Genomic DNA, 25,168 nt, shown 5'->3' on the forward strand with positions numbered 1-25,168 from the left:
TTATTGAAAAAAAAAAGAGAAAGTGGATAGAGAAAAGTTCTTCTCCCTCTCTCATAATACTAGAACTCGTGGACATTCAAAGAAGCTGAATGTTGGAAGATTCAGGACAGACAAAAGGAAGTACTTCTTTACTCAGCGCATAGTTAAACTATGGAATTTGCTCCCACAATAATGGCCACCAGCTTGGATGGCTTTCAAAGAAGATTAGACAAATTCGTGGAGGACAGGGCTATCAATGGCTACTAGCCATGATGGCTGTGCTCCGCCACCCTAGTCAGAGGCAGCATGCTTCTGAAAACCAGTTGCTGGAAGCCTCAGGAGGGGAGAATGTTCTTGCACTCGGGTCCTGCTTGCGGGCTTCCCCCAGGCACCTGGTTGGCCACTGTGAGAACAGGATGCTGGACTAGATGGGCCACTGGCCTGATCCAGCAGGCTCTTCTTATGTTCTTATGTCATGATGTTTAGGTGCCTATGAAGACATTTTTTGTTAAAGAAGGCTTTCCCCATGGTATAGTCAAGTCATTTGTAAAGTATCAACTGTATAAAAATTGTTTTACTGTTTTTAGAATTTGTAAAGATGGTTTTATTGTTTTTAGAATATGTGTTTTTGTATTTTGTTTTTATTTTGGGCTCCTGCTGGGAGGAAGGGAGGGATACAAATTAAATAAATAATAATAATAATAATAATTTTGTGCATTGCTTCAGTAGTTTTATGCTATGAAACACTCTATACATTTGTTAAATAAAATAAAAAAGCTTTGAAAATTGGCTTTTGTTTTATAATTGGAGTTATTTTGATGGATTTCTGTTTTAATTCTTTTAAAAATTAACCACAGGATGACCCTGGTGTTCCATGGTAAAAACCAAACAGAACAGTGATTTGTTAACATTTATAGTAATCTTACATAACATTGTTAAAAGTTTTTCTAAAAAATGAATTATTATAATTGTTACTGTGAAACACTGGCCATGTTTACATGCAAAACTGAACCATGATTTAGCAGTATGTGCACATGCAGGAAAAGACTGCCATGAGCATCAGGCTCATACACTCTACCTCTGTCATCTCAGCTGTGCAGGAAGAGACTTTGGCAGAGAATGTTCTTCCTTTCAACAAAAACCTAGTTTGTTACATATGAACCGGAAACTGTGGCTTAAATTCTGGTTAAGCAAGCCAGCTTCACAGCCCATGGTTTAAAGTTGGCTTATTTAGAAACTGAACAGTTAGAAATCATGATTTCTGGTTCATAAGTAACACGCTAGTTTTTGTGGAGAGTGAAATGCAAGTCCACCGCCTGGCCACAAAAGAAGAGGAGAGTGTACAAACCCAAGGCTCATGGTGGCTTCCTCCTGCTCATGCACGTAGTGCTAAAGCAGCCTTCCCCAACACAGAGCCCTCCAAATGTTTTGGATAACTCCCATGATTCTTGACAATTGGCCATGATGTCTGAGGCTGATGGGATTTATCGCCAGATGATCCACAGCAGTGTTCTTCAACCTTGGGTCCTCAGATGTTGTCGGACTACAGCTCCCACAAACCCTGGCCATTGGCTAAGCTGGCTAGGGATGATGAGAGTTGTAAGTCCAACAACATCTGGGGACCCAAGCTTGAAGGACTCAGATCTAGAGGGTACCAAGCTTAGGAAGGCTGTGCTAAAGCATCATTTAGCATTATGTTTGAACCAGGTCAATGATACTGTTTTTATCATTAGTATAACAAACAGGTTTTATATGGAAAATCTATTTTTGTTATTCTAAAAAAGTCAATACGTTAGAATACTTTACCTGTCAACTGGCAAAATCTTTCCTAATGTGTCAAATACCCAATTCTATAATGGATACCAATGGATTGAGAAAACAAAATAGTTCAAATGAAAAGGAACAATAACTCTTTTCTATTAAAGCTTCTTTGTCCCTCTCATGTCTCTTCTCCAATTAGTCTTAAGGCAAGAAGTTAAGGAACAGAATTTTGCATCAACACCATACTAGCCCATATATTCATAATTAGCAAACCACCTCAGATGTGTTGATGCAAAGTGTCCTTTAAGCATGAACAAACCAGATTACATAGTATTTTATCCTTCAGCATATCCTTCAGTCTTCAGCATGTTGAAGACTGTATATGCATTTGTTCGTAACCAATATTTAGATTCTCCCAAATAAACTGAAAGTGAACCAGTTGATTCAGATGTGCCAAATCAAGTACTGAATCAGTACTGAATTACTAATACACTTGGTCACATTCATCAATTTCAATGAGTCTACTCTGAGAATGGATACAACCTAACGACTCTTCCTCATTTACTTTTCTGAACAATTTCAAGAACTGCATGATAGATGGCACAGCCTGAGTCACAAAGATCTTTGCAGCTTTTTGATGGCATTAGGTACAAGTGTAATCAGTGGTGGAATTCCAACTCAAGGTGGTAGGTCCTGTCACCCACAAATGATATCATCAATTGTCCATAATCAAGACTAGTACAATGTGCCACAAGCATAAAATACAAATTAAAAGTGTTCTGTAGTTTACTGCTTAGTTTTAAACTACAATTACTAGATAGAACCTTGTTATATACTGATGGCATTATAGCAGTTTTTAAAATCTCACATTTTTAGCTACTGTTAAACTAATTACAAAAAGGAATTAAGTTCTGCTTTTTTAATTTGTGAAGAAGCTGTTTTACACTAAAAAATTAAGTTACATTTTGCAGACGTTCATTATGCATTAATACTCTAATATTGCACTGCATTATAGAACTTTAACCTTGTGTGCACTATGGAAACAACACACACCAAGGAGCTTGGGCCAGTCCTATCATAATTCAAGCTCCTGTAAACTTCCAGAGGGCTATCTGTGTTAGGCTGTTGCAGCAAAGACAGCAGCTTGGGGCACCTTAAAGGCTGAAAGATTTATCGTAGCACAAGTGTTTAGTCTTTAAGGTGTCACAAGACTGTTTTAACATACCTGTGTAAGTTTATTTAACCTAGAAAGAAGCTAATATGATAATTCAAATAATAGATTAGAAAATATAGGAAACTAATTCAGTGCTCAGTCATTTCTAGAATATATATCGAAATTCTAAGCATTTTATATGGAAGGCAGCAATATGCAATTGTTGTATATACTCGAATTCTACAAAAATATTTTCTAGAAAAGTATCAATATGAATAAAAAGTTTTCTTCCAGAAGATAACATTTCAGATTGGCATTAGTTTGATGTAGTCTTATGAGAAAAGGAAGCATAAAATGAAATGAACTGCCTTCAAGTCGATTCCGACTTATGGCGACCCTATGAATAGGGTTTTCATGGTAAGCAGTATTCAGAGGTGGCTTTACCATTGCCTTCTGAGAGGCAGTGCCCAAGGTCATCAAGTGAGCTTCATGGCTGTGTGTGGATTCAAACCCTGGTCTCCCAGGTCGTAGTCCCACACCTGCTGTTATGTCCAGGATATCCTGAAAATCCTTCCATCGAAATTGATTTCATTTGGTTGTATAAGCTTTTGAAATCTGAATTACTGTTTAGCAACAAGACATCCCTCTGATCATCTAGATCAGCCTTTCCCAATCAGTGTGCCTCCAGATGTTGTTGGACCACAATTCCCATCTTTCCTGACCGTTGGCAATGATGACTGAGGCTGATGGGAGTTGCGGTCCAACAACATCTGGAGGCACACTGGTTGGTAAAGGCTGATCTAGATTATGTTGGTGAGCAAAGCTTTTTTTCAGGTCTCCTGGCCACATCATCCCCACCCCTAGTGAGCAATACCGCAATTTGCTCACTTTTCCCACATGGTATTTTATGGCTGTCAGCTGTTATAATTGGACATCTATTTTCTAGTCAAATATGCATTTGTGAATGCCCAGGCCAGAGTTATTAAAGATAAAAGCATCTAATGAAGTGGACTTTAGTCCATGAAAGTTTATGCCGTAATAAATTTGTTAGTCTTTAAAATGCCAAAATTCTTTTTTTCCCCTGCAACACACTAACCCTGCTTCCCCGTTGGAAATTAAAGACAAAGGCTAAACCTATAAATTCCTACAAACTATGGGTGCAATTTACAGCCATTAAAAGCAATGACAGATTTATCATTAACTTCAGTAACCACAATCAGGATTTCATCAATATCGTTATAAGCAATAACAAAAAAACTGTGAAGTGTCAGGTCCTAATTTGCATGTTTAACAGCATGTAGTTTGGGCCTAGTCAAAAGAGCTAGCAACTGGGTCTAATGGTCAAGAATATTAAATTTTAAATAGTTAACCAGTATGTAAATTTCCATATGCCATTCTAGAATTTCAACTATCCCATATTGATACTAAGTAATTTTACAGGTGTGACCAATATGCTGCAAAGTCCTCAAAACATCCGGTGTAAGTACAAAAATGGGCACCAACGTTATTACTAATCTTTGGAAGCCGGTATTGGGAAGTTCAGTGGAAAGCCATGTATTTATATGCAAACCTAATGATGTGTATATTACAACCCCCACTGCTGCCACACTGGCACTCTTGTACTTGTTACAATTTATTTCCTACTCCATGTTTTCTTGACTTCTGTTCTTCTCCTCTGCCCCTTTCTTTCATCTTCCCTCCATATTTTCTTCATCTTCTCAGTTTCCCCCCTTCTGATTATCCTTTCTTCCTCTGCTTCTAACATTCTTACACTTACTTTTTATATTCCTTTTTTACCTTCAACACAACTGTTTATACTTCTTTCACTCAATTCCTCTCCCTTTTCCTTTCAGTTTTGTTCAAGGTTCTCTCCTCATGATGAACAAGGAACAAGTGCACATTCAATCAAGCAAGACTGTTTTATGTCCACATTTGCTGCTTTGCACTGCCTCTTTTGCACTTAAGAGTGCAGAGCCAAATGTGATGCCTGGTGAAGGAGCTGTAAATTGAATTGTAGTTGGAGGGGGAGAACCATATGTGTAAAAGAACAATTTCCTCTGAGACACAATTTTCTGCATGCAAAGAGAATTCTAAAACTGAAGAGTGAAATGCTAGGGAAAAAATGAAGATTACAAGTAATTTATCGGCTGAGCAATTATCTTTTCCCACAGCAGTTGTAACTGAAAACATGGGAAGAAATTTATTCTCTCTCTCTCTCTCTCTTCCTCTCTCTAGTAAAACATGAACAAGCCTAGTCTCCTCCAAGGCTCATAGAGGCCTTCCCCTCTGCTCCTGTATGGCCAGAAGTAGTTCAGAAGTTTTTGTTTCTATGTTTGCTTAACAGCAATTTATTGTGCTGTCTGGGTCAGCAAACTGTGGTTAACATTAACTATGGTCAGCTTCAAACAAGCCAACTCAATCCTAGTTTCTGAAACTAGCTTATCTAAAACTAACCATAGTTAACCATTAACCACAGTTCTGGGTCTGGCTGACACAAGAAGCTGTGGTGAAGCAAAAACTTTCAAACTCTTCATCCTGGATATGCAGGGGCAGAGGGGAGGGGAGTGCGCTTGGGAGAAGACCGGGATCATTCACATCTCACTTAACCATAGTTTAGTGTAATATCCAGATGCAGTCATTGCTCTCTGCTACTACAACTGGCCTCTGCATTTGAGCTCTAAAGCTGTCCCATCCCTTCATTCTGCCATGAGAGACGCACAATGTACCCTTTCCTATCTCCTAGTTACCACATCTAATTTTGAAGGAGTCAGTGGTGATCATGCAACTAAATATAACCAATTTTAATCTGTTACAATTTAACAAGTAGTATCAGCAAAAGCACTCCTCTACCATAGAAACAATTAATTCAGAAACAGACCATGCGTAGCAAATAATATTGGGTGTCGCTTTTAAGTGTTTCTAAGAATGGTATACAGATGCTTTACTTACCATTTTCACTATGTCAGAATATGCTGATTCAACAATCACACCACGATTTGTTGAAACATATTCCACCAATTCATTCAATGTTGCTCTTTTAATTTCTTTGCTCCTCAAGTCAGAGACTGAGTCCATAAAATCAAACAATACACAACACTGCTTTAACTTCTGACAGAAGAGGTCTTGCTGTTCATTTGAGGTGGCATCTGTAAAGGAAAAAAGGTTGCAGAATTAGAATTTAAATTTCTATAAATGCATAGAAACTAATATACTTGTCACATTGACACTAACGGAAACCAACTATAACACCAAACATCAAATCCAATGTTCCATTAGCAGACATACAACTGTCATCTTATTTGTGGAGTTCCTTCTTTCTCCCATCAGCATTACAGAATATACTTATTTTATTTATTTTTATTTTATTTATTTTATTAAGCTTATATACCGCCCGACTAGCAACAGCTCTCTGGGCGGTGAACATTAAAAATACAATAAAAATAACACAATACAGTATATCACAATACAAAACTGTACAAAAAACTGTACTATTCAGCAACAGTAAGTGAACTGCTACATGTCAACATTTTTGGATTTTTCTAATTTCTAATTCTAATCTGGTCCTCTTGCCTTGCTCCTGAGGAAAACTATACTTCCAGGCACTGGCAATGGCTCTTAGATTTGGAGCAAAGCCAGTCAGTGCAAGCTCCCCATACATTTGGAGAGCAAGGGCTCTTTCTTGAGGAGAAATACAGAATCAGCATCCTACTGGGTACAGCAAGTGTTCCCAAATGGTGGTCTGAGGACCACCAGTAGTATGTGAACTTCATTCAGGTGGTCCACAGTGTGTCTGTGAAGAACAGCAGGAACAGCGGATGCATCATATTAAATACTCATATCAGTTTTTAATTGCATTTTATTGCTTCTTTTATTTCTTATATTGTATTTTAATTATTACTGTATTTTATACAGTAGAATACAAATTGTAATACAATAAAATACAATATAAAAATAAAAGAAGCAATAAGAATACAATTTAAAATTATACTGCATCTAGCACAGTGCCTTACAATTGCTATAATAGGCACAAAAATCATTAAGTGGTCTGCCAAGATCCTCAGCAATTTTCACGTGGACTGCAGAGGGGAAGTTTTGGAAACACTGGGTTTGAGTATTTAACTCAGACTGAGGAAACCCTGTTAAAATCCCTGCTCAGCCATAAAATTATCTGGGTGATTTGGGACAGTCACACTCTCTCAGCCTAATCTACCTCACAGCAAGATTATGCTGAATCTCAATATCACATGCAAAATATCAAAAGTTAAGATTCATATTATCTGTCAAGCCTCTTGATAAGAAAAACAAAGACAAGCACACTGTTTGAAAGCTGTCTGTATCTATTCATGAAGGAAAAGTGGAACTTCTGAAGTCAGCTCTTATCACACTGCACACCCCTTCCTTCTTAGCTAGCCAGGGAACATTGAAAAGCACAGGCTAAAAGCACTGTGAGAAATTCTGCTTTCAGCTTGTTGAAAGGGAGTGCTATCTTCACTGTGAATGAAACATTGAAGGCTGCACTGTACTCCACAGCAAGCTTGAAAAAGTAACACTCCCCTTCTTCCTTTGTCCCAATTCGGAATGCAGTGATCTGTGAAGCACCTTATAGCCAAATTCTGGCCTGGAGCACCCAGTGTCTGTGAACATTGATGTCCATGGGGGACCAGTTTCTGCGGACAATTAAGTCAGGCACTAACACCATAATCAGGGAAATCCATAACTACTTTTTATGCACAATGCTCTGTACGTTGGCAAGAGGCTATGGAATCCCAAAAAGTTCAGAATGTGTTGTATTGTTATGTGTTTGTCTGTCTGAAACCTTTTAATTCTACTTTTCACTAATAATGGGCCCAGGTGCATTTGGTTGCTACAATTTTAGTATTTTAATTGTTCCACCCCTCTCCAAAAGTCTCACCTATGGCCATGAAAATATTTTATTTTTATGTTTTCTTTCCTGCAGTAAATATTTTATTTTTATATTTTTCTATGGAAGCACTTTTTTTTCCAAATGAAATTTTTTTGAGGTTTTTTTTTTGAGTTTATCACAGAAGATTTTTATTAAATACATTTTGACTGGATCCTAACAGATCACTGGCATGAAACCAGTACCAACGCTTTGGTTAACATGAATTGCTCCAGGACCAGGACCCAGATAGGGAGCTGGCATGCCGTTTTTCTGTGTTGCTATGATAACAGTGAAGAGGCCTGCTTTATCCTATCCCACTACAAAAGGTGACAAGTCTACTTTGGTCATCATCCAGCAGTGGACACCAGTATTTCTTTTGGCAAGATGTCCCAAGGCAATGATATGGTGCAAGCTTGCAACCTTTTACCACAGTCACTTGGGGGGAGGGGGTTGATTCTCCTTCTCATTATTCAGGTTTTTCTGGCTAGCATCAACAATCCATACAGTTCAGTTCAGCTTTCACTGAACATAACCAGTCTCCTGAGGACAAACTCTTTACAAGCCACCCTGCAGTATGTTTCAAGATCACAAACATTGTTTTATTCCACAATTGGTGGATATTCATTGTATTATTGAATGTAATTGAATACTCATGCATTGTGCTTTAAGGATTTGATTATCTAACCATTGCTATCTTTCATTACATAATCCAAGTGTTATAGAATTGCTTTTCAAACCGCAAGAAAAGTGATGATCTCTGTTTTCTTAACAAAGTCCTAAAGAATGGTTTTGCATGGGTCTATGTTGGTAAAGAATGACTGTGTATGACAACCAGTTGTCAGGATAGGCTTGTCAATATATGTATGTCAGCATGCGCTGGTCAATGGGAGTGAATGGCATGACCGCTTTTCCTAGCCGAGGTTTGTGCAATGTTTCAGCTATTTGTTCTAAGATGCGGTATTAATATTGCATGAAATTTTGAGCCTGTTGCATTGCCATATGGGCTCTCTGATCTTTCTCACCCTAGATTTCAGAAACAATTAGAAATAGTTAACCAACTAGGAGAACAAGCCACATTATAGGTGAAGCATAAACACCACAATATTAGCATTACTACAACTAAGATTAGAAATATAGGCACACATAAATTGTGGGACCTCTGCTCAGCTGGAGTGAAAATGCTGTGGGAGTTCTCTCAACTATAACCCATCCCATTGTGATGGTTCTGATATTTGTCATTGGCTGTTATTATGGGTGCCATGGTAAGATGGATGGATAATGTCCCAAATGAAAGTTACATCAGATGGAAGAAAGCATAAGGGTCCAGTTCAGAACAGAGGTGCATAAGGTGTGAAAAGACATCTGTATAAGTATATTCAGATGCTTTTCAACAGGGGGAGTTGTTACGAGTGCTCAGCTAACCCCCACTTTGGTTCATTTCCAGCTAGCGGAAAAGGTGATGGTTGCTCTGGTAGCCCCCACAGAAGGGCATTCCTTACTGCTGGGCCACAGTTATGGAGCGACCTCCCCAACCCATCTCTTCTTGTGTTTGAGGACACTGGCAATAAACAGTGAAGTTGCAGCTATGTCTTTCTAATATTTATTGGCTACTTGTCAGAGGTGATTCAAAGCAGGCAAGGAGGAGGGAGGGGGGAATCCAGGTCCACAAGTTCTGTTGGAGAGAAACAAGCTTTCGAACTCTATTGGTCTCTTGAACGGTCTGAATAGCAGACCTCTGTCATTCTGCTTGAAGTTCGGCTAATCTCAAAGTTTGCACACTTGCTGAGGGAAGCTTGTTTATTAAGTAACTAGCGTCCCGGGCGGGTGGGCAGATTCCCCGAGAGGCTGAAGATTTAAGATGGCTACCATTCTGGAACTTGAGAATCTGGGGACGTCTGAAAGGCATAGCAATTTCGCTTTCTTCAGAACCAGCAGGAAACCTCTGGATGACTTGCTGTTTAGCTGAGTCTTAAACTGTAAAAAGATGCTCGCATGGCTGCTTTTTTAAGGCTGGCATGTACTATTTGTATGATTTCCACCATCAATATCTAATGAAGGTTAACTATTTAATTTTTGCAAACTGTATTGTTTTTATTGTTTTACTGATGTATTACCAATGTTCTACTGATGTATTATTGATGTTTTCTTGATGTATCTTTATATTGGTGCTCTTTTGTAAGCCGCCTTGAGGGCCTTTTGGCCGAAAGGTGGGGTAGAAATATTAAAATCAAATCAAATTTGGAGTTGAAGGGGTGGCAAGGCCCTGGAGAATTCTGGACTATAATTCCCATCCCACACCCCATTTTCTGACTCACTGTACATTCCTGCAGTACTGTGAAACGAGGACAGAAGCAAGACCATTCTGTGGGCAACTAAAATAACCAAGAGAAACTGAAATAAATGTTATTTCCTTCCTTGGCAGGAGCAGAACAATCCCATTGTTTAAAGAAAGCATTAGAAAGTAGTAGCTTGAGTTTTTCTGAGTGTCAGCAAGACACACACCCCCAACATGAAATCACCTCATACCCAGTCCCCTCCTTTTCACATTGATTTGTAAGAGGGAAAGTGTACTTAAGAGTGGGACTGGAGACCTAGGGGGCAGCGATGGTGATCTGAGCTCCAATATGTGTAACTACGCTCTCAAGGAACGCAACATGGGACTGGGGGCCACAGAACAGGAAGGGAGTCCAGGTCTCGGAGCAAGCCTTGAGGCAAACAGATTTCTTCCTGCTTTTTGGGCACAGCTCCTTCACACCACTTTGGCTGTATTCCACTGCCCATTCCTGGGCCTAGGATAGGTAATCTCTGCTATCTATCATTCCTTATGGCAATGGGGACCCTTTTATTTCTTTAAAGTTATGAATGGGTTAGTGTATTAAGGATTAATGCTGCCATGCACCCAGTAATTTTGTAATGCTATTCTTCTCTTCTCTCTCAATAAATGAAAGTTTGGTTTAGTCTGGTTTGGACCTGCATTTTGGGGGTTATACACACACTATTTAGGCACACGTCAGGGCAAAGTGCTTGTTTTATCCCTAGCAAAATATCCCCCTCCTCTTAAGGAGGTGTCTTTAATGGGACACGTGGGTGGTAGATTCACACACACTCTGGCCCCATAGACATGTATCATAACAGTTTCATGTAATCATTTTATTTAATAAACATATTTAGAATCCACCCTTCACCTGAAGGTCCGAGTGCGGAACTGCATACACTTAAAAGGAAACAATTAAACAATGCAATAAAATTAAAACCAAATGCAAGGTTTGGCTAAGTGTGTCATCCAAACCAGGTCTCATGGTTAAGCTCTCTCCTCACAAACCTTGGCTAAGCTGAGCACAGCAGTGAAAAAAGGACAATTGAGAAGCCAAAGTGGCTGCCAGCTGCTCTCTGGGAGCCCACATCATCACACTATCTCATTAAGTCATAGTTTGGCTTTCCACGTTGTGCGAACCAGGTCATCATGCGAAAGGTCTCAACCATTCAAAGAGCCACCAAGCAAAATCTGATTGGCTAACATGGTCTATTTCTAGCATATGCAGCACCAATTCTTTAACTTTTTCTATTTTTTTTTTAGTATGTGTCCTAGGAGGCCAGAATAGAATGCCTAACAGAGATGCAGCAATATTTAATTATTCTAAATTTGAGAAACAGCTGTCTCATATGACAGGACCGAATTAATTCCAACAACAATCTAGACACCCTTTTGTTCGCGACACATCCAAAATGATCAAAAGCTTTAACTTTGACACTATACACAAGAATTTATTCCATCAACTTTAATTTAACGGTAGAAGCAAAAATTCAACTACTTTTACATACTCTTATACCAACACTGCCACATTTTCTTAAAATGGAGTTGCGGGAGGGGAAAGGCTTCAGGGATGGAGCGTACATTTCCAAATATGGCTCCCAGTTTGTTAACTGTAGTCAGCAGTGAGCCAACACTGACTCAAGAGAAAAATGCTGTTACATGAAAAGAGCTCACATTTATCTGCCTCCAGAACTTAAACCACAGTACCAGTTTCTTCAACCCCTCTGATAAGCGGTCATTTTATTCCTTTAGCACAACACAAGAAAAAAGTTATAATATCTATGAGGGTAACCAGAAACAGCAGAGATGGGAAGCATTGAAGTACAACGGACAGGAGATACTTGCTCATTCACAGACTCACCCAACTGCTACTTCTTCCAAAAACAGGAAGCTATCACTTCCTTCTCCCAAAGCACCATGATATTCATTTTGATACCATCACATAAGATAATGAAATTTGCCACTTTCATTAGTAAAAAGGATAAAGTGTGATGCATTGTTCCTTTAAGAAAAAAGCAGGAAATGTTTCCCAGCTCAGGTGAAGTATTTAACTAGCTAAGTTGTATATGCCTAGTAGTCCTATTCTAGGAGTGTATGTTTAGCTTTTCTGTGTCTGAATCCATACTAACAAATGTTACTCTTTAAAAGAGACTTGATGTCTTGAGGTTTATCTAACTGCATGTCTAAGCAGCAGACATTACATGGTGTCGGAAGCCAGTGTGGATTTCTTTCCAGTTGAGGGCTCATTAGTGTGCCTGTGCACAGATTCAGCAGTGTGGCATTCGTGAACATGGATTCCTTTTGGCCTCTGCCTCCACTTGTCATAGGAAATCTGACAACGAATTGGAAATATTGGGGACAAGCTTTTCAACTGTATCTTACTCTGATTAGAGTTGATAATGCCTCTAAGAAATGACAAGTAGCAACTTTGTTGCATAGTGGTGGAGAATGCCTTGGTAGTATCAAAATGTTGTAGTATTGCCTGCTGACACAATTGTCACTACAGACATGACCAAACCAGAAAGGAAACCTTATCCTTGGTTGTCCTGATGGATGACCCTTATCAGGAGAAGGACAGGGAGAGTGCGACCCTGTTATTCTTACTTGATCTCTCAATGGCTTTTGATACCATTGACCATGGTATCCTTCTGGGCCGACTTGGTGAGATGGGTATTGGAGGCACTGTTTTACAGTGGTTCCGATACTATCTCCAAGGTCGTTTTCAGAAAATAGCATTGGGTGATTGCCTTTTGGCACTCTAGCAGTTGTGCTGTGGGGTGCCGCATGGTACCATCTTGTCCCCCATGCTGTTTAACATCTATATGAAGCTCTTGGGAGCGGTCATCAGGAGATTTAGGGCAAGGTGTCAGCAGTACACTGACAATACCCTGCTCTATTTCTCCATAACATCTGAATCGGGAGAGGCCATGTAAACCCTGGACTGCTGCCTGGACTCAGTGGTGGGGTGGATGAGGGCCAGTAAACCGAGTCTGAATCTTAGCAAGATGGAGATGCTGTGGGTTGGTAGTTCCTGAGTTTGGATAATTGGTCAGTTGCCTGCTTTGGATGGGGTCATACTCCCTCTGAAAGAGCAGGTCACATTGTCTGGGGGTGCTCCTGAATCCATCTTTGTCGCTAGAGGCCCAGGTGACCTCCGTGGCTAGGAGTGCCTTTTACCAGCTTTGGCTGGTAAGACAGCTGTGGCAGTTTCTGGACCACGATAGCCTGACCACTGTTGTCTATGCACTGGTAACCTCCAGGCTGGATTACTGTAATGCACTCTATGTGGGGCTGCCCTTGAGGTTGGTACAGAAGCTGCAGCTAGTGCAAAATGCGGCAGCAAGACTGCTCACTGGGGAAGGGTATTGCCAACATGTCACCCCGCTACTGAAATAATTGCACTGGCTGCCCATTTGCTACTGGGCCAAGTCCAGGGTTCTAGTTTTGGTGTACAAAGCCCTATATGGCTTGGGACCAGGATACCTGAAAGACCGTCTTACCCCTTATATACCCAGTCGATCACTGCGCTCTGCAGGTGAGGGCCTCCTGCAAATACCATCTTATCAGGAGGTTTGTTCTGCACAATATAGGAAAAGGACCTTTAGAGTGGCGGCACCTACCCTGTGGAATTCCCTCCCCTTAAATATTAGGCAGGCATCATCTGTTATCTTTTCGGCGTCTTTTGAAGACTTTCCTGTTTCGACAATCCTTTTAAGTTGAGACCTATCCCAGTCTGCGTCTGTGTCAGAAGTGCTTTTTAATATTTTTTTTTTAAAAAAAACAGTATGTTTTTAACCCTTTTTAAAAGATGTTTTAAAAGCTTTTTATAAAAAATGTTTTTAAAGTTGTTTTGTTTTGGTGTATTTTAGGGTCTGTTTTTATGATATTTTGATGTGTTTTTAGCGCTTCTGTTTGCTGCTCTGGGCTCCTGCTGGGAGGAAGGGTGGGATATAAATCAAATAATATATAAATAAGTTGAGTTTTGGGAACTGAAATATTCAGATTTTTTTCATCATTTGCCCTACTTTTTCTGAAGAAAGGTGGGGACAACCAGTTAAAATACTTCTCAATAATATCCTGAATATCTTTTTTTGAAGTAGGCTTATAATAGATACTTACCATACATTTCAGATATGCTATATCCCTTTATGGTCTTTGTGACTATTGAAAATGAGCTGAAGCATTGAGAGAAATAAAATTTCAGATAGATGAAAGAAATAAAATTTCAGATAGACGAATGTTAAAAAAGTCAGCAAAATTAATTGGCAATGAAGCCATAATGGTATCAAACGGCATAACTTGGCAAAAACACACCTACATCAAGAAGAATGTTCAGTTTTCCAGTAGCTTTTCTGCCCTTCTGATTTCCATAATCAGGTTGGTATTTGATAATGCTGATATGCTTGAGTTACTCTGATCTGCATACATGAAAGCCATGTCATTGAAATTAAATCCAGACAAGACAGAGGTGCTCCTGATCAGTCGAAGGGCAGATCAGGGAATAGGGATTCAGCCTGTGCTGGATGGGGTTACACTCCCCCTGAAGACACAGGTTCGCAGTTTGGGTGTGCTCCTCGACTCAGCTCTGAACTTGGAGGCCCAGGTCTTGGCCGTGGCCAGGAGTGCCTTTGCCCATTTTAAGACTAGTGCGCCAGCTGCGTCCGTTCCTGGAAATGCCTGATTTGACTATGGTGATGCATGCCTTAGTTACGTCCTGTTTAGACTACTGTAACGTGCTCTACGTGGGCCTGCCTTTGAAGACTGTTCGGAAACTTAAACTGGTACAAAGAACTGCAGCCAGAGTATTAACAGGGGCTGGTTACAGGGACCATACAACTCCCTTGTTACAACAGCTCCACTGGCTGCCAGTTTGTTTCCGGTCACAATTCAAAGTGCTGGTTTTGACCTTTAAAGCCCTATACGGCCCAGGTCCAGGCTATTTGTCAGACCGTATCTCCCTATACGAGCCTGCCCAGGCCCTGAGATCTTCAGGAGAGGCCCTTCTCTCAGTCCCAACACCCTCACAAGTATGATTGGTGGGGACATGAGATAGGGCCTTTTTGGTGGCTGCTCCTAGGTTCTGGAACTCCCTTCCTAGGGAGGCACGAATGGCCCCCTCCTTGCCATCCTTCTGTCAGCAAGTAAAGACTTTTTTATTCCGACAGGCCTTTGGGATAGAAGGTGTTTAGAATTGTTTTATTGTTTTACATTATTATCTGTATTATTTTAAATTGTTTTTAGATTTTTAAGTGCCTTTTATGGTTTTAAGGTTGTGCACAGTTTAATTGTATTTTAATTGTATGTTTTTCTATGTTTTTAATTACATGTACTTTTAACAGCACCGGACCGCAATACCTGATGGAGCGCCTCTCCCACTACGAACCTACTCGTTCGCTGCGCTCGACGTCGAAGGCCCTTCTCCGGGTTCCAACTCACAAGGAGGCCCGGAGAGCAACAACGAGATCTAGGGCCTTCTCGGTGGTGGCCCCCGAATTATGGAATGCCCTCCCTGACGAGATACGCCTGGCGCCTTCTTTGATATCTTTTCGGCGCCAGGTAAAGACCTACCTCTTTGCCCAGGCATTTTAGTTTTAATTTTAGTTTTAGTTTTGGTTTTGTGTTTAGTTTTAATGTTATAGTTAATTAGTTGTATGTTCTATTTTTGTCTTAATCTGTTTTAATGTGTTTTTATATTTACATGTTTTATCCACATTCGCTGGTTTTAAATGTGGTTTTATCATATTGTACACCGCCCTGAGAGCCTGTTGCTATAGGGCGGTTTAAAAGTGTAATAAAATAATAATAATAATAAATAATAATAATTTGTAAGCCGCCCTGAATTCCAGTTTGGAAAAAGGGCGGGGTAAAAATAAAGTTTCATTCATTCATTCATTCATTCATTCATTCATGTCCACTGTCTATACTTTCTTAGGTGTGTGTTGCCATTACTGCTTACCAGATCAAGAAAATATTTATATACTCATAGTAGGGTTACTTCCTCCCTCCCTCTGGGCACACGCTTTTAGATCTGAAAATGTTTATATGCAGGCAAAGTCTTCTGACTCTGCTTAATTCTCAAAGATACTTTTGGACAAAACCTGTGAGTGTCTTGGGTAACCCTAGCCTTTATTAGGAGCAGCAATGCGAGTGCCAAGGCAACTGGGATATGTAACTTAGCCTAATGAAGGCTGTAGTAATAATGCAGAATGGGCTGCTTCAGGAGGAAGGCCGGGATATACCTTTAATAAACGAACAAAAAATCCTTGCTGTTGCTGCTGAAAAGTAACTTGTGTTGAAGTTTTGCTTTTGTGTTGTAAACCACAGTGTGCTCAAAATCACAGTCATGTGTTGGACTGCTCTAGGGCTGATATCAGCCATTTATTTATTTATTTATTTATTTATTATTTGATTTATATCCTGCCCTTCCTCCCAGTAGGAAACAAAAGCACCAAAAACACTTTAAAACATAAAAACAGACTTTAAAATATATTAAAACAAAACATCTTTTTAAAAAAGCTTTAAAAGTCTTTTTAAAAAGCTTTAAAAACATCTATTTTTAAAAAAGAATGTTTAAAAACATATTAAAAAGCAATTCCAACACAGACTGGGATAACATCTCAACTTAAAAGGCTTGTTGAAACAGGAAGGTGTCCAGTAGGCACTGAAAAGATAACAGAGATGGTTCCTGTCTAATATTTAAGGAGGGGGATTCCAAAGGATAGGTGCTACTACGCTAAAGGTCTGTTTCCTGTGTTGTGTGGAATGGACCTCCTAATAAGATGGTATCTGCAGGAGGCCCTCACCTGCAGAGTGCAATAATTGACTGGGCATATAAAGGATAAGATGGTCTTTCAGGTATTTATTATTTATTATTAAATTTATTAGTCGCCCATCTGGCTGGTTGTCCAGCCACTCTGGGCGACGTACAAGATAAAAAACAATACATTAAAACGTTAAAATTTAAAACCATAACAGTAAAAACCTAACCCACCCCAAAAGCCTGCCTGAAGAGCCAGGTCTTCAAGGCCCGGCGGAAGCTCATCATAGAAGGGGCATGGCGGAGATCATTTGGGAGAGAGTTCCACAGGGTGGGGGCCACTATTGAAAAAGCCCTCTCTCTAGTCCTCACCAGTCTAGCTGTTTTAACCGGTGAGATCGAGAGAAGGTCTTCTGAGGCTGATCTTGTTGAGCGGCTTCCCTGACGATGCTGGAGGCGCTCCTTTAGATAGACTGGGCTAAAACCGTGTAGGGTTTTAAAGGTCAAAACCAACACCTTGAATTGGGCCCGGTAAACAACCGGTAGCCAGTGCAACTCCTTCAGCACTGGAGTGATGTGATCTTGCCGGCGGCTGCCTTTAATCAGACGAGCCGCCGCATTCTGTACCAGTTGCAGCTTCCGGACCGTTTTCAAGGGTAACCCCACGTAGAGCGCATTACAGTAGTCTAGGCGAGAGGTGACCAGGGCATGTACCACCGGTGGGAGCAGATGGTTGGGAAGGTAGGGGCGCAGCCTCCATATCAGATGGAGTTGATACAGCGCCGCCCGGCTCACAGCCGAGACTTGAGCCTCCATGGACAGCTGGGAGTCAAGAATGATCCCCAGGCTGCGGACCTGGTCTTTCAGGGGCAATCGTACCCCACTGAGCACCAGGTCCACATCTCCCACAAACAGTACCTCGGTTTTGTCAGGGTTCAGCTTCAGCTTATTCCTTCCCATCCAGCCACTCACCGACTCCAGGCACTTGGACAGGGTTTCTACAGCCAACCTCGGTGAAGATTTAAATGAGAGATAGAGCTGCGTGTCATCCACATACTGATGACATTGCAGCCCAAATCTCCTGATGATTGCCCCCAGCGGCTTTATATAGATGTTGAACAGCATCGGGGAGAGGATGGAACCCTGTGGCACCCACAAGTGAGAGGCCAAGGATCCGAGACCTCATCCTCCAATGCCACTCTTTGGTACCTACCAGAGAGGAAGGAATGGAACCACTGCAATACAGTGCCCCCCATGCCTAACCTCTTCAGGCGGTCCAGGAGGATAACGTGGTCAACGATATCGAAAGCCGCTGAGAGATCAAGGAGGACAAGGAAGGTGCATTCGCCCCTATCCCACGCCCTCCTCATATCATCTACCAAGGCGACCAAGGCTGTTTCAGTCCCATGTCCAGGCCTGAAGCCCGATTGAAATGGATCCAGATAATCCGCTTCCTCCAAGTGCGCTTGCAACTGCTTTGCCACCACCCGCTCAACCGCCTTGCCTAAGAATGGCAAATTTGAGACTGGGCTAAAGTTGTTCAGATCTTGGGGATCCAAGGAGGGCTTCTTTAAGATTGGTTTTATTACTGCCTCCTTGAGCGCTGATGGCATTACTCCCTCTTCAAGAGATGTATTTACCACCATCTTGATCCCCTCACCCAGTCTATCTTTGCAGCTCATAATGAGCCACGATGGGCAAGGATTGAGTAAGCAAGTGGTTGGCTTTAAGGTTGAAAGCACCTTGTCCACTTCATCAGATGGAAGAAGCTGGAACCGATCCCACACCACCAGAGCACCACTGGTCAACTCTGGCTCGCTCACTGTGTCCACAGTGCACGGAATAGCACTCTCAATACGATCAATTTTCTCCGCAAAGTGTTTAGCAAACTCGTCACAGGAAGCCTTAGCATGTTCCATTGGTTCCGGAGCAACTGGACCGACCAGGCTCCAGACCACTTGGAACAGTCTCCTGGGACAGCACTCTGCAGATGCAATAGAGGCAGCATAAAAATCTTTTTTTGCTGCCCTTATTGCCACATGATAGGCTGCCGCAGCCGCTCTAACATGTGTCCAATCGTCGTCAGAGCGAGATTTCCGCCACCAGTGCTCTAGCCGTCTCACCTCCCGCCTCAGAATTCGCAACCGTGGGGTGAACCACGGTGCCGTCTGAGCTCTATTCAGGGGGAGAGGGCGTTTCGGAGCCACCCGGTCTAATGCCCCGGCGATTGCGGCATTCCACCCCTCCACCAGGGTCTCAGCCGAGTGGCTGTGTGCATGCTCCAGAGAGTCCCCAAGCGCATTCAGGAATCCATCAGGATCCATCAGGATCCATCAGACGCCTGGGGCGGACCATCTTAATAGGTCCTCCACCCCCATGGAGGGTTTGTGGCACCGAAAAGTCCATCCTCACCAAGTAGTGGTCTGACCATGACAAGGGGGTGATGGATGTACCCCCAATTTTCAGATCACTCCCCTCCTCTCCCGAGACAAACACAAGGTCGAGTGCATGACCGGCTACATGGGTGGGCCCAAGCAGTATAGGGCTTTTTACACCAAAACTAGAACCACCAACCCACAGTGCCTCCGTCTTGCTAGGATACAGGCTCAGTTTATTGGCCCTCATCCAGCCCACCACCGAGTCCAAGCAGCGGCAGCTTGCACAGCCTCTCCCGATTCAGATGTTACAGAGAAATAGAGCTGGGTATCATCAGCATACTGCTGACACCTCGCCCCAAAGCTCCTGATGACCACTCTCAAGGGCTTCATATAGATGTTAAACAGCACTGGGGACAAGATGGTACCCTGCTGCAACCCATAGCACAACTGCCAGGGGCCCAAAAGACAATCACTCAATGCTGTTCTCTGAAAACAACCTTAGAGATAGGATTGGAACCACTGTAAAACAGTGCCTCCAATACCCATCTCACCAAGTCGGCCCAGAAAGATATCATGGTCAATGGTATCAAAAGCCATTGAGAGATCAAGTAAGAATAACAGGGTCGCACTCCCCCTGTCCTTCTCCCAATAAAGGTCCATCAGAGCAAACAAGGCCGATTCAGTCCCATAACCAGGCCTGAACCCACACTGGAATGGGTCAAGATAATCTGTTTCATCCAAGACTACCTACAATTGCTGAGCCACAACCCTCTCAATCACCTTCCCTAAAAAGGGGGTATTTGCAAGCGGTTGGTAGTTGTCACAAACCAATAGGTCCAGGGTGGGCTTTTTCAGGAGTGGTCGGGTCACTGCCTCTTTCAAGGTGTCTGAAACCACTGCCTCCCACAATGATGCATTGACTGGATCCACTCAGTCAAACCCCCTCAGCAAGCTTTAATAAGCCAAGAAGCGCAAGGGTCGAGAGAACATGTTGCTGGCCACATCATCGCAAGCACCTTGTCCACGTTATCAGGCTGCATCAATTGAAACAATTCCCAAGAAGTTGTCGCAGACGTTGCACTGGACACCTCATTGAAGACTACAGTAGATGTGGATGGGGCATCAAGACTGCTACGGAGGTGAGCAACTTTACCCTCAAAGTGCCTTGCAAACAATTTATAGTGGGCTCCAAAGGGTCTAAAACTCCATTTCCTAGAGCTGATGTCAACAGACCCCTGACAATACGGAAAAGCTCCACTGGACGTCTACTTGAGGATGCGATGGAGGCAGAGAAGTGGGCCTTCTTTGCCGCCCTCAGCACCACACAGTAGGCACGGTTATGACATTTTACTCGTGCCTGATCAGCCTCACAGCATGTTTTTCCCACTTGCGCTCTAGCCGTCGTCCAGCCTGTTTCATTGCCCTTAGCTCACTGGTGTACCAAGGTGCAAACCAGGCTCCACAATGCTGGAGAGGGCACTCGGGGGCAACCGTGTCAAGAGCCTGACACACCCCGCTGTTCCACAGCTTGACAAGGGCTTCAAAAGGGTCATCTGCTCTATCTACTGGGAACTCCTCCAGGGCATTCAGGAATCCAGTGGATTCCATTAGTTTCCAGGGGCGGATTATCTTAATCTGTCCATCACCCCTGCAGGGAAGGATCGGAGCCATAAGTCTAAACTTCACCAAGAAGTGATCTGACCATGACAATGGGGTGACATCCACCCCTTCATCTGGAGCAAAAACCAAGTCGAGGGTGTGCCCTGCCCTATGTATTGGGCCACTGACAACTTGAGACAGCCCCATGGTCGTTATGGAGGCCATGAAGTTCCGAGCCGGAACACTAGAGGCAGCCTCTGCATGGACACTGAAATCGCCCAGCACTATTGTTCTGGACTCCTCCAACACCACAGCCGAGATGGCCTCTGCCAGCTCAGTCAGAGAAGCTGCCAGGCAGCAGGGTGGATGGTACACCAGCAGCAACCCTAGTTTACTGTCTCCTCGGCCTGACACCAGGTGCAGGCCCTCACAACCAGCTCCAAGACAGAGTGGTTTCCTGGTGACAGAGATGGAAGTTCTGTAGACCACAGCAACTCCTCCCCCCCATCCCTGCACCCTGTGCTGGTGTTGCACCGAGCATCCAGATGGGCAAAGCTGGGTCAGATCAACTCCTCCGAGCTCACACACCCAGGTCTCAGTAATGCACACCAAATCGGCACCTTCACCCACCATCAAATCATGGATGACAGTGGTCTTATTGTGTACCAATCTGGCATTAAACAACACCACACACAGGCCGGTGGGCACGGCAGATGAGCAACGAGGAACCCATCCATGAGAGGAGTGGCAGCAAGGAACAAGGCGCAGATAGCCTTGCCCTCGTCTTCTATGGTAATTCACCACATCCCCATGGGTATATTTCCCTCTACCCGTGATCATTGAAATTGGGGTGGCATCACCCATATTCCTCCGTACTAAGACTCCTCCTAAACACCTATTATGGACCCAACACAAGCCCACCAACAAAACCTGTGGGAGCAAATTATTCCAGTAGGCCTCTGCAAGAATTGGGAACAGTCATACCCATTCAAACTTTTTCACACGGGGCCCATCTACTCCCGCTCCTGTCTCAAACCCAGAGAGGGCCAGCCTTCTGCCAGTTACAGACTCTCACTCTGAAGGCATCTGGCGACTTTCTCCTATCATTCAGTTCATTGCACAGGCTCTCACCCTGTGCAGGAACTACACACACCCTCCCCACCACCAATCTCCTCTAGATTAGTTTAACAAGAAACAAATTAAAAAGAAAAAGAAAAGGTAATAGAAGGGGGTAGCGCCCTCACCCTCAGGACTCCCCAAGGGGCAATGCCCTTTGGTGTCGCCCCTTTAGTGGCAACCCCGCCGACAGCAGACCCACCACCCAAGGGCAGCTGGGCTTTTATGCCCCCAGCCAGCAGCTGATGCAAGAGGCTGCAAGATTGATTGCAGCCTCTCTCTGTTACCAGGGTCAGGCAGGGGATCCCAGTCCTTGCAGCACTTACCAGGGACTTCAGCTGTCTCGAGGGACAGCAACCCAAAGGAGCGAGCAGCAAGACCTAACTTCTGAAAGTTATCATTGTAAAAAAGATAGCACACAAAATCATATAGTTTCCTGTTACCTAGTAAACAAGAATCTTAACACCCGGTGTGTCCATGCATAAGAAGGCAAGTTTAAAAGTCCTCACCTAATAGATTTCAACAATTATTCTATTCACAGTTTTTCAAAACACACTGAAATGAGAAGTGCTTGCTTTACAATTTCATACCTACTTCGGCTTCCTGACATTTGTCTCTTGACGTTTTCAGTGACAAGTTCAAGGATCTGGGGTTTTTTACTTCTGTACAATTCCGAGCACATATTAGAAGCTTCATAAATAAAATTATGACTATGATAATTATTCAGAGAGCCAGTGTGTCGTAGTGGTTAGTGTGTTGGACTATGACCTGGGAGGCCAGGGTTTGAATCCCCACACCGCCACGAAGCTCACTGGGTGACCCTGGGCCAGTCACTGCCTCTCAGCCTCAGAGGAAGGCAATGGGAAACCCCCTCTGAATACTGCTTACCATGAAAACCCTATTCATGGGGTCACCACAAGACTGGATCAACTTGAAAGCAGTCCACTTCCTTTCATGATAATTATTTAACATATCATTAATAGCAACAACAAGGAGCTGCCATTCTGTCTAACTCTCCCATTTCTTGTTAAAGAAATATATATCCCTATATTTCTGCATTACCTTCCAAGTAGAATAAAATTTATTAATTAAAATTGAATCACATTTAAGAAACAAGCAGCATGAGCGTTGCAGCAATGAACACAGCAGATACAGATTAAATATTGGGAAAATAAGACAGTTTTCACCTGGCACCTAAAAAATGACAAAAATAGGTTCCCTGCAAATTGCCTGGAGAGGACATTCCACAATGGCACCATGAGAAATCCATTTAACCTCAAAGGGTGGAGCCACCCAGAGCAGGACCTTGGTTGATTAACTGAGGGCAAGAGAAGATGATCTTTCAGGTACCCCAGGCCTTCTAAGGCTTTGTAACAGGAGTGGGGAACTGCCAGCCCATGGGGCCTCTTTGTCCTGTGTGTTTTGCCTAAGTCTGATTTAAAGAACTGCTGGATTTTATATTTTCTAAAATGGGAATTAACCCTTGTATCTCTCTTCATCCTAGCATTCTTAGGTGTAACCTGAAAGTTGCACAACACCTAGCAGCAGGGCTGGCACCAGGCGTGACTGGGCCCTTGAGCATCACTCTGCCCTGGGCCCACAGTGCCATAAGCCTGTCACCCCCACACACACACACGTATCTGTTGTGTCAGGGTGCATGCTCCATGCACTGTGTGCACCTGCCATCACCAAAGATGGTGGCAGGGACATCCCTAAGGGTTTGATGCCCCTACCACCATCTTGGGTGATGGCAGATATGAGCTGATACTTGCGCCAACTGACAGGTTGGTAGGGCAGGCGGGCTTATTTATGTCCTGCACCACCACCTGTATTGGGGAGTGAGGTCTTTTGGAGCTCCTGCTTTGCGATCTGCAGCACCACTGGGTCACTGAGTCCTGCAACCCAATGCTGCCACGGACTGCCGAATGGGAGCTTCACCCTCCCACCCTAAAGGGGATCCTCAGCCAGGGCCCAACCTGGCTGCCCACTGGCGCCTGGCCTGCCTAGCAGGGCTGTGGAGTCGGTACATCAAACCTTCGACTCTGACTCCTCTATTTTTCTACTGTCCGACTCCAACTCCTTCATAAATGGCAAATGTATATTATTTATTTATTTATTTTATTATTTGATTTATATCCCGCCCTTCCTCCCAACAGGAGCCCAGGGTGGCAAACAGAAACACTAAAAACACTTTAAGACATCGTAAAAAGACCTTAAAATACATTAAAACAAAAAAATTAAATTATTAATTTTATTTTGAAGCTGGAGTTGGAGTCAGTACATTTCTACCGACTCCAACTCCAACCAAAATTGCTTCTGACTCCGACTCCACAGCCCTGCTGCCTAGGAGAGCATAATCTCCTAGAGTTTGCTACCTACCCCCACACAACATCTTAAGACTGAGACCAATGCAGACTTTATTGCTTTAACTCCAAGCCAGTATTTAATTCTCTCTTCCCTTCCCCACCAACCTAGCTCAACATCCAGCCTGAAGCAGAGCTCTGGAGCTTGTTCACTGTATTTATTATTATTATTAAATTTATTGCTCACCCTTCACCAGTCAGTCCCAGAGCATATTACACAAATTTAAAATACAGTAATTAAAACCCATTTTACCTTCACAGGAATAGAGTGGGTTCTGAAAACATTTTGATTGGCCTAAAAAAGATATCATCTTACTATGGATTTCAAATTCTCTCTTATGGGACAGCACAAGTACCTTTCCTCTTTGCCAGTGTTTAATATCTCCCAAGTGGGACCTCTCTCCTAAAAATCCTAAATTATTGATCAATCCAAGGTCACATTCTCATACGTAGTTATTTCAGTTTCAAAAAGCTTAGTATGCATTAGCTCAGCCTAGAGGATTGGGATACAGAAATTCAAGTGCAGGCAGACATAGCCCAAGAAAGGACATACATGCACCTACTTCTATAATGCTTGCCCATGAGAACATTACAAGAGTGGTGCCTTCTCCACTTCTTCCCATTTGTAGGTATACCATGGCGAATAGTTACTTTTCCTTGTACTCTGCGGTGCTCACACCATTCCCACTTCACACTGTCACAGCATTGTACAATACTGAATGTATGGAACTGCAACCAACAGCATTAGGTATTTTGTAGAGAGTGTTTCAGAGAAGATATTGTTTATATTGCACAAGACTGCACTTCCACAAAGTTAACCACATTTAAGTTGATGGAGCTTAGAA

At 42.8% G+C, this 25,168-nt stretch overlaps 1 protein-coding gene across 1 annotated transcript in view; it reads right to left on the minus strand.

Annotated features, from left to right (window-relative positions):
* The window catches only part of PPP2R5A (protein phosphatase 2 regulatory subunit B'alpha), a 98,993-nt gene that overhangs the window by 62,951 nt on the left and 10,874 nt on the right, over positions 1–25,168 (minus strand). The window contains exon 2 of the mRNA XM_061625266.1: positions 5,843–6,039. Within this exon, the coding sequence (XP_061481250.1) occupies positions 5,843–6,039 (197 nt within the window). The remainder of the gene's footprint in view (positions 1–5,842; positions 6,040–25,168) is intronic.

The sequence above is a fragment of the Rhineura floridana genome, chromosome 4 (assembly GCF_030035675.1).
Source record: "Rhineura floridana isolate rRhiFlo1 chromosome 4, rRhiFlo1.hap2, whole genome shotgun sequence".
Classification (NCBI taxonomy): Eukaryota; Metazoa; Chordata; class Lepidosauria; order Squamata; family Rhineuridae; genus Rhineura; species Rhineura floridana.